Raw genomic sequence first — 10,799 nt, 5'->3', positions numbered from 1 at the left:
TACATATATGTAAATTATTACTTCTTTCTATTATTTGACTTCATTTGTGGGACTGCTCCGAAGTATAAGATCAAATTGTATAGGACCAGAGATACTCTAGTCTATACTACACCATATATAGTCGTTGGATGGACTCCAACCGTCGATGCATGATATTGTGCACAACACCAGATCCAAACAAATGAGACAAATATGTATGACTGATTTTTTTTTTTTATAGCATATAATTATAAAAGACATTTGATTTAATATAGATAGTTTTATATTTATTTTAGAGCGATGATAAATTCATTAAGTGCTTGGTTGATTTTATTCACTGACTTGGGTATTTGTGCTTTGGTAGGACTACCATGAATCTCTGGCACCCCACCTCAGAGTTCACGAGATATGAAAGTAGAAAAGTAGGTAGAACTACACCAAAATTTGTTTCCCCAAATGCCAATTCACTTGGACTTTACTTAAGCTGCTCCATCCAAAAAACTTGTTTTCCCAAAGTAAATATTTAAACCGGAGTTGCCTTCATCCTCATCATTGCCCACAAGCCATGGAAATATCACAAAAATGGCTGCGGCTTGCCAACCATCTCTTAGACGGATTTGGCATAAACGTCTCTCTACGAGAGAGCGTGAGTTCTATTTTCATGTTAATTAAAAATAATCAACACCCTTAAATAAATGGTTGTGGGTTACATACTGATATTATAATATTATATTAAAATAAGGATTCTGAATCTGCAAATTTACAATAATTCAAGAGAATAATAATAAACCACGTTTTTCATACACAACAAGACCCAATTATTATTGACACATTCAGAGCTCTCTGTTCAAACTTGTATTTTGTTTAGAGAAAATTCACGAACAAAAATTTCGTCTCCAGAAAAAAAAAAAAACTAGCAGTTAAGTTTCTCTTCTTTTTTCCTCATCTTATAATATTCCTTTAAATTTTAACATAAAAATGTCAATTAAATTGTCCATTTTAAATAATGATAAAATTTTATGAAATCATTTTCTTTATATTAAAAGAAAACTGATGATTTTAAAAATTTTTGTGATTATTTTAAATTATTATTTATGAATCAACTTGATTTATTCCAAAAGAAATTGTTTTTATTTACTATGCTTAGTCCCTACGATGTCGGCCCGGCCCGGTATGCCTACCTACCTACGTATTGCCTGCTGTTCACAGCACATTAAACCAACTCTCAAGTTTCCTTCTAATACCTTTCCATTCTTTCAATATCAAAAATTTATGTGAGACGGTCTCACGGGTCGTATTTTGTGAGACGGATCTCTTATTATGGTCATCCATGAAAAAAAATTATTTTTTTATGTTAAGAGTATTACTCTTTATTGTGATATCGGTAGGGTTGACCCGTCTTACTGATAAAGATTCGTGTTACTGATAAAGATTCGTGAGATCGTATCACAAGACACATATTCTTATTTAATTTGGCCTCGCACATTATATATATGATCCGACATAGAGCATGTGTATCACTTATGATACATAGCTAATCCTCTCTAATAAAGAGTCGGAAATCGAGGGACTTCAAACAATGTGTACAGGAGAGGCGTATTCACATTTATCATCCCTTTGCCGCGCACAAATTACAACATTCAACTGTATTTGTTCTTGATGATCAGATTGAAAATAATACAACACACACGACATCACTTTCCAAATATAGTTAAAGATAACTTAGAATGCGTGCACAATTCATTTATGGGTATGGAAGTGGAATTGTCACTGTTACGTAACTCCATTGTCGTAAATGGTGGTCGATGAGGTAGGCGGCCCTCGACCACCCGCCTTCGCATCAAGTGGGTGAGACGGTGAATAATTTTAAAATTCAACTCGGTCCAACTCAATTAATTTTTAAAAATTAGTTAAGTCAATTAATTTTAAAATTCAATCAAAGCCAATCAATTCTAAAAAATCTAGTTAGAATAGAAACACAACCCACTTTCTTTTGTTTTTAATTTCCATCATCTTCCAAGTATTCCCACCATTGACGTATGATTATCTATCAAATATTGTTAAAACAATTCGATGCATTATTATATTTGATTATCTATATATAAAAAAATGGCTTAAAAAATTCAATCGCAGCGGTCTCCCGCCGTTTACAACACTGCATGACTTTGTATCTCGAGTGACTTTTCCCCTGCCCAAGTATTGCAGGACTGCTACCAGCCTGAGTACTGCAGCCCAATCCGAAGTTGAGATGAACATGAATCTTCTCGAAAAGAAGCCTCTCACCGTCACTGCAGTGTTGCTTGACACCAATAGGCAGAATAGAATGATGCTAAAATCTTATACTTTTCCTTCCCCACCATTTCTTTCTGTGTTTCTCAGATTCAACCATCCCTATTCTGTATAATTTCGCCTTTGCTTCCCTTACCCGAACTTCGTAGTTTTTTCTCCATCGTTGAGTAGTCCCCGCCTTGACCTCAATAATTTCCAAGGCTTCCTCGTCAAAATTTTGTTTCCTTTGCTCAAACTTCTTCACGAGGGGGCAGACAGCATAACCGCCAATATTTCTGTCCTTGTCATAGAAACCATCATGGACAAATCTTATAGGCGTGCTTGCAGATAGATTTTGAACTCCCATAAATGTATTCTCCCAATCTAAACGAGGTGAGTGTTCATTGAGCCTCGCAGGTTCACATGTACGAATGCCAGAGCCGAGACTCATTTTGGCTGCAGCCAAACTAATCTGCGATGAACCGCAAAAAAAGTTCAATATGGAATACAGATGTATTCATTTCCCGCTGCCTCGTCCTACTCAGGCAAATCCTGTACCACTATAGTCTAATTTATAAATAAAGAGACCACTCAATTGTTGGATTAAAGGTGGTTTTTAGGCTTATGGGCTTTTCATATGAGTGAATAGAAATTTGGAAATGTGTGTTTGTCCCATATTAGAAAAATGAAATGGTATAGATAAAGGTGGTTTTTAGGCTTCTATTTGTTCTGCTTCTGCTTTGTTCACTGATAAACTTCAGGTACTGATTTTATTCGCTAGCATAGTGCGTTGTGCTGCAACTCTGCTGGTTTGCCCGTTGTATCATGGGAAACAGACGTCCGCTGAATCCTCGGAGCACATATCGGAGGGAGCGAATCTGTTTTAAGGAAACTGTACAAGCTACAGACTTCGGTTTGATTTAATTAAGCATTATACTATTGTTTTCTTCAAGATACTGATTTGCTGGTTTTATACATTAGTCATACTCTATTATGAATAGCACGCTTGTTTGGTTTACTACATATCTGTCATGTTTTTCATATATTTTGAACAACATCAATCAGATATACTTTCCTTCTAATAACCTCCACAAACACAAAGAATAACCTATTAATCAGGTCCTATGTATTCCGCGAGTTAAAAATGCAACACCGGTGCAAGTTTGAGCCAGATTTTTCTGATTTCTTCCTAGAGCTGCTGTTAAAAGGATCTTTGCAAACAATATAATAAACTCACTTGTAAAGATATCTTGCTTTTACCACATCTCCTTCACAGATTTCATCTTGATTTCATATTCCGACCAGCTTGCCTAAAATTGTTTTACAACCAAAGGCAACATTTCTGGTGGCAGATCCTGAAACCAAATAAAAATTTGTTTACTTTTCCACAAATTGACTGTTTAAAATTCTGAAGGCGATAAAAACGCTTTCGAACAACCATCCACGAACCACTGCAGGAGACGGTGTATTCAGATTAGAGCATTTTAATATGATTGAATGGCCGCATTATAAAGCAGAAAGGCTTTACCTGATTGTATTTGAACTACTGCCATCAACCGCTCATTTAACTTTAGGTCAGGGATCTGCTTTTTCAACCCAGTAAAACACCGTACTCCTTTCTTGCAATATCACCACGGACACCTGCAAGTGTACAAGTCGAAATAATTTGAAGTGGTGGATCGTGAAAGGTGATCGGATGACACGATGACAATTTGAAAAGTGCATATGACCAGCAAATTACTGGCACGATAGGTGTTATTCTTACATGATTGCAATGATACTACCACACTCTTCAGTTCATGGAAGTATCGACGGGAACGAAGCACTTTTATACCTCAACAGTACCTCGGAGAACTTGTTTTCGAACATCTTCCAGGGCACCAATCAATTCCATCAGACTCGTATTCCTGAAACCACATTAGTATGTAACATATCATCATTTAAATAAAATTTTTGGATAAGATCATGGAATTGCCATTATTGTAATTCATTATTAACGAATAAAGCTAGGGTGTCTGAGCAGCCGATGGAATAGATGAATATTTTTTTATTATGACGACGTGGCATGTTATATAATTATGATAATAGATGTGGTTTACGGTTTATTTCATCCTACCTATGCGGGCATTGTCCCCATGATAGGATGGATGGTCAAGATTTGTCCATGCATATGTAGGACCCACTTTTTTTTTTTTTTAAATTGTATGTTTGACAAGATCTTGATCATCCATCTTTTCATGGAGACAATGTCCACATGGATAAGATCTCATTAACCGTGGTTTACAATAATTATTATTGTGAGAGCCATAATCATAGCCCGTTACCCAATAATCTTTCGTCTCTCGCCCAGTTGGTCCTCTGTGAAAATCCACGACTATAAAATCTCGGACTCCAGGGCATCTTTTTTCTCTTTTTTTAATGAAATACATTTGATGCTTGGGGGAAACTTGATGATTTTGGACTAATGGGGAAGAACATAAATAAGAAGAAGAAGAAGAATGGTTCGGACCCAATGTCTACGGATTCCTTCCCGAACTTTTCCGAAGGTTCGGATTATCTTTTGTATTAAATTACCCATTGGATTTTTTTTTGAAGTTACAAAAATGGAAACTTTACGCTTTCTGAAGCTTGTCATTTTCAGTGATGGACGCGTCAGAAGCTGTGGCTCCCTAACCTACTGCCAGTGTATCCTTTACGGTCAGTACGATTTATCCGTCCGCAAGTTCGATTGTTGTTTAAACGTGTGTTAATTATGGTTCTGAGGTGTTATTCTTGAGCTATCTCTGTGAATAGAAGACGAGTGAGCCGATAATTGTGCATTTCTTGATATTTGCTGATCCGAAAATGAGCTACAGATCATGTCAGTCTTGGTTGATTCTAAGTTATTGTCAGAAATCTAACGTATCTGTTTAGAATTTTGTGCTACCAACTTGACGATTTCAAATCATGTAACTGCTAGATTTGAATATAGGTCATTTATTTGCTTTTCAACCAAATTGACCACCCCTGGATACGGGCTTGATGTGATTTCTCTTGCGAACGGGCTCTTGCAAGATTACAGATTCCAGGAGAATTAAATCTATTTGTGGCTGCAGTAGATCTTTACTGAGTTCTAAAGCACTTCAGCCTAGGTTGTTTAAAAGCCATGCTGGTCATCTGTACGTGAACCATCTTGGAGCAATCAATTAACTCATTTAAATCAAAAAATTATGAAAAACTTGAATTTACTATTATAGTTAATTGTACACAGATCGAGTGGTAGATTTCCATTATCAGATTATTATTCAAGAACACAAGGAACGAATAAATGATAGTTCTTCGTGGATTGAGATAATATTTCTGAAAAACTAACTGTTTAGGATTGTAGTCTAGCAATTTATATATTACAAATGGAAATCTCAATTGCCGGTGACTAATTAACCAAACACCAACTAAGACTTATAGAATGAAGTACTAGTGTGTGACAATTATCAAATGGGTGAAAAGCCTAATCGTTGGTGTGGAAATATGATTGCCTCTTCTTGTGATCATCCAAAGAAGACTCATGTTATTTTCGACCTGGATACATGAGATGATTCGACGTTGGATTGGAGATTTTCTCATTCCTCACACTCAATGCTGTCTAATTTATTTATTTTTTGCCAAGTGCACATCGTCTTTTAGCATTGTGACTGGATCAACTGGTAGATTGTGAGAGAAATTTTGAAGAAACTTGTGATTTGGTGGATAAGATTTGTACCAGGAAACCATCCTTGTATTTTATCTGAAATGTGGAACAATTGTGTTGAATTACAATGCAGGAAGGTGGAAAAGGGAAGACCGATGAAGAGATCAAAGAATGCGCGGAAAATGCAGGCCGTCGCAAAAGCCATGTCTCAAAATTGAGAAGACTGAGGTGAAGATTTTAAAGGGTGAAAGCAAGACAGCGAGAACTGATTTTGGCAAAAGGCTGTACGACTAACTGAATAGACATGGATTTTGTGATACAAAGGTTTATTTATAATTTTTTTCCAACTTCTTATAGTTTTTGGTCGTCAATTTTATTTTACACTCAACTTAATTTTTTCAACTTATTAAAATTTCACGTCAAGTATATTACTTAACTAAATATTAATTAAAATTGTTGATGTGCATGGTTGCTAGTAATAAACAATTAGAGCTATTGAAAGATCGATTGGATCCTCTTACGAACTGATACGAAGTTAACCCATCTCCACAACTCGCGCAGCACTAGCCATTAGGGCTTCAAATATATGAATAATATATTCCACTGAAATCTATTTACAAATTCATTAATATATCATTATATTAAATTTAATTAACATAATTCTAAAAAATAATATTAATGTAGACCGATATAATTTCAAAAACAATAATACAAATTAATCAAATAGATTTTTATTCTTTAATTTTCTAATTATATATTAACTATATATATTTATTCTTATAGAAATAGTTATTAAAACTTCTAGTTTTGAAATTAAAATCGAACCCGGAAACTAAATCATAGAACTTTTTAAATCATTCTCAAAAATGTAATTAGTTGTATATAGAAGAAAATCTGAAATGTTTAAAATAAAGAAATGAGTCGAGCTAGATATTGTATCGTCTAACGTATATCTATTTCTATTTTATATTTCTACTACATTTTCTTTTGTTCCTAAATCGTTGCATTTCATCTTCATGGAAAGATTCTGCTCATTAGGGAAGATGGATGTTGACCATAATAGCATCGCATTTGCTGATTGTAATTGATCATCTCAACTTTTAACTACTAGTTTTGTGTATGGAGTTGGTCTCATGTGAGACCGTCTCACGTATACTAATCTGTGAGACGGGTCAACCCTACTCATATTCACAATAAAAAGTAATACTCTAAGCATAAAAAATTATATTTTTTCATGGATGACCCAAATAATAGATCCGTCTCACAAATTCGACCCGTGAGACTGTCTCACACAAGTTTTTGCCTTGTGTATGAGGAAGAAAGATTATGTGAAACTTTACATTCAAATGATGATGCCATGACGAAATGTCAATTTTGTGACAAAATCAGTTATTTTACTCGGTACAATAAGAAAAAAATGTTTTTTTTACGGCCTGATGTTTTTTAGAATGTATACTATCAAGGAGACATCATGTAGGCAAGACTTCTTTTTCTTTTACTACTTTAACTTGAAAATACAATATCACGTGCATCTACTTGATTTTTTGTTCAAGTTAATTCATTGTGGGTTTAAAATATCTTCAATAATCATTTTCTGAAGGATTTTGGTGGGATAATATTCTGTTGAACCATTTTTTTTACATGTTTTATGCTTTATTATCTTGTTATAGACAAAGTTTTCATAATTAGAATAATTAATAATATTATCATAATTTAATCTAAATAGCATATGGTTCAAAATAAGAACTATGAATATCTACGAGGGGTAAAGTGAAAATATGGGATACATCGAGGGGTGATATGCATTTTACTCGAGAAAAAATGGCTAAATTATCTCCCCGACGTCCACCATCTGCTCCAACTCCACTCCTCTTGTTTCCACGCATCGTGAGATTTGCAAATGAAATTGTATCTACTCAACAGTCACGGCTGCAAATTTAGCTGTCATCCTGTTCCAATTTTGAGTTTAAAACGTCCACCCACTGAAATTCGTGGTAAATTACATTCCGCAGCACAAACCCGCCATATTTCAATCAACGGGTTCTTGATATTTAATTTTCATTTTGATAAGGTCATCTTGATAAGGAGCTCTCCGGGATCCTCAAACACGAGCCTGATATTGTTCAAAATGTGAATTTATCGGTTTCCCGTACTAGCAAATTTGATCTTATGAATCCCTTCATGAGTGCCTTTGCAGGTATTTGATATAACATTCACATATACGTGTGTTTTCCACAAAATTGATACTTTTCTACATTTTGAATGATCTGTTACTTAATTTTCTTCTGGGTAGCTTTAATGATGGGTATATTTTTGTTGTGAAGCTTGCTTATATTCGACATGATACTTTTATATGAAGTACTGTTGGTTTTTGTAATGTTCAGCTGTGGCTTTGGTTGCGACGCCAATGACAAATGCTGTAACTATGGAATCGATAGCGGTGAGAACTCGTAGATTTTTGTTTTAAGAGCTCATTTATGTTTTTTTTTTGTTCGTGCAGCAAGAAAGGTTTGTTTTATTGGTTTGCTTGTCATTATTCTTTTAGTAAAAAATGGGTTCTTGTGAACATATATAATGTATAAAAGCGTTAACAAATGCATTACATAACAGAGCAAGCATTTGAGTTCTCATCAGTAAATACTTGAGGCGCATAAGCATACTCCAAGTTGTACTTTGGAGACCAATACTCTTTTCTCTCGTTGTCGTTTTTCTTTTCATCGTCGTCCTTGCTTTCCTCTACTTTGTCTCTTATCTTCTTGTTTTTCATCATTTTTGTCGTCTTCTTTTTTCTTTCTTCCTTCTCTTCATCCTTCGTTATGGGGGCCTGTTTGACGGTTTTCTTGGACACATCATTCACAAGCTGTATTTAAATGTTTATTCATTAGTTTGCGATTTTTGGTGACATCCTTCATATATTTACAATAATTTTGCTTTACACAGGAACAATCAAATTCTCTGCTCACTATCGCTGATGGGAGCGCTGAAGATTGGCTTTCAGGCCTCCTATATTCGGCTGGTCAACAAGCTAATGTGGCTGTACAGGACCAGTTGTCAGCTCTCAGTTTTACGAGGTTTGTGTTGACTTGTATCAAACATTTTCTGGTTTCCACGAGGTTTGTGGCTTTTCTTGTAAGCTCTTGCTTTCTGGTTTTTATTTATATGTTTTTGCAGTTTGGCAGTTATTTTTGGAGCTGGGCTTGTAACTAGCCTGTCACCATGTACACTCAGTGTTTTACCTCTTACCCTTGGATATATCGGTAAGGACTCTGGCTCAGGGATTCTCGTGTTGTGTTACTGTGTAGTTCCTCATGATATCTTCTCCGTTCTGGATTTTCTTGTGTATTTAGGGGCATTTGGCTCAGGAAAAAGCAGAACAGAGGTAAACATATGGCCTCAACCATTAGTATTTGCTAGTCATTTTAGAGCTGAAACTTTAACAGAAAGAAATCATTTCATGTGTCGAAATTTTAAATCTTTATATTGAGACAAGACCACACCTGCGTAACTTACCTCCAAGGATTAGAGGGCCTCATGTGGACGGCAGAAATGCTGTACTATGAACCACATTTCTTCTATATTTTAACGTTTGCATCTGGCAGGTGATTGGTAACTCGATTGCATTTGCAATGGGATTGGCAACTACACTTGCCCTCCTTGGTATAGCAGCCTCGTTTGCTGGAAAGGCATACTGGTCAGATTGGGCAAGGTCTACCTGTGGCTGCTTCCATTTTAGCTGTTGTCATGGGTCTAAATCTCTTAGAGGTAAATATAGCAGTGGTGCTGCCACCGTGACATGACGAGTTGTATCCAAGTTGGATTGTATTGAATAATAGCAGCCTCTGATCTTTTGAATCGTCAATGTGTTCTATCTATAATAATTATTAAATTGCTATATTTGTGTTGTTTGCTCCAACATCTTTTCTTGTTTGATGTTGATGCACAGATTATAGAAGTACAGCTTCCATCATTTTTCAACAATTTTGACCCTCGTGCAGCCGCAGCTAATTTCCCTTCAAGTAATAAGAACTTTATTTGGTTGCTGAAAAATATTCAACAAAGAAAAGAACAAGCATTGCTCACGCTTATATTCAAGAAAGAAAAGAGCAAGCTTAGTTATGTTTCTTTTAATATTTTGCTCTCTTCACTAACCAGGCGTTCAAGCATATTTGGCTGGGCTCACATTTGCATTAGCTGCATCACCTTGCAGTACTCCTGTCCTTGCTTCCTTGCTGGGATACGTTGCATCAACCAGGGTACTTTTTGATCTACTTGCTATAGCTACACGCAGTTATTTGATGGGGCCGGGAGCACCCCCTCGAGTAACTTTCTTATATTCTAAACTTCATTTAAGCGAGTGAAAATGGGTTATTTGATGTTTCCATGACAGAATCCGGTCATAGGTGGCAGCCTATTGTTGACATACACAACTGGATATGTTGCTCCTCTTCTTCTTGCGGCTTCCTTTGCTGGAGCTTTGCAGGTACCCACTCTTACAGTACAAAATAATCCTTCCAGTAGCAAAAGGTTAGCCATTTCTAAATCAGGTGTCGCATATGCAGAGCCTCCTCTCACTCCGCAAATTCTCAGCATGGATCAATCCAATGAGGTAGTACTATTTTTCATAAACATATCAAAGAATATTAGTCTTGACATGCGATTTTGCGTCTTATTTGCAGTGGTGCCCTCCTCCTAGGCGGCGGTTTGTATACGCTGTTGGATAGGCTTTTTCCAGTAACAATGGCAATGTAAGCATCCCACTCAAAGTGGTGCACCTCCTTTGTATAGGAAACACGAATACTACGATCGAAACATCTGATTTGTGTAATAATTTAAGATAGCTATTGTCCTTTCGATACAACTCATGATAACAAAAGAACAGCCCCGG

At 35.8% G+C, this 10,799-nt stretch overlaps 1 protein-coding gene and 1 long non-coding RNA gene across 2 annotated transcripts; both read left to right on the top strand.

Annotated features, from left to right (window-relative positions):
* Positions 1-4,664: 4,664 nt before the first annotated feature.
* LOC140814401 (uncharacterized) lies at positions 4,665-6,250 on the top strand. The gene is made up of 2 exons (XR_012114099.1): positions 4,665-4,793; positions 4,889-6,250. It is a non-coding gene; the product is annotated as an uncharacterized lncRNA (long non-coding RNA).
* A 1,428-nt stretch (positions 6,251-7,678) lies between these two features.
* Positions 7,679-10,772, top strand: LOC140814005 (cytochrome c-type biogenesis ccda-like chloroplastic protein). Its single transcript, XM_073172849.1, is given in 13 exon segments — positions 7,679-7,908; positions 7,986-8,111; positions 8,299-8,354; positions 8,855-8,985; positions 9,086-9,171; positions 9,262-9,293; positions 9,514-9,603; positions 9,605-9,676; positions 9,858-9,930; positions 10,067-10,167; positions 10,302-10,394; positions 10,474-10,520; positions 10,591-10,772. Coding segments are annotated over 13 exon segments (1,074 nt in total). The 5' UTR covers positions 7,679-7,814; the 3' UTR covers positions 10,664-10,772.
* The last annotated feature ends 27 nt before the right edge of the window (positions 10,773-10,799 follow it).

This window comes from Primulina eburnea, chromosome 15 (assembly GCF_022965805.1).
Source record: "Primulina eburnea isolate SZY01 chromosome 15, ASM2296580v1, whole genome shotgun sequence".
NCBI lineage: Eukaryota > Viridiplantae > Streptophyta > Magnoliopsida > Lamiales > Gesneriaceae > Primulina > Primulina eburnea.
Note: the sequence above shows the minus strand (reverse complement) of the source record. Positions and strands in the feature narration are given on the sequence as shown.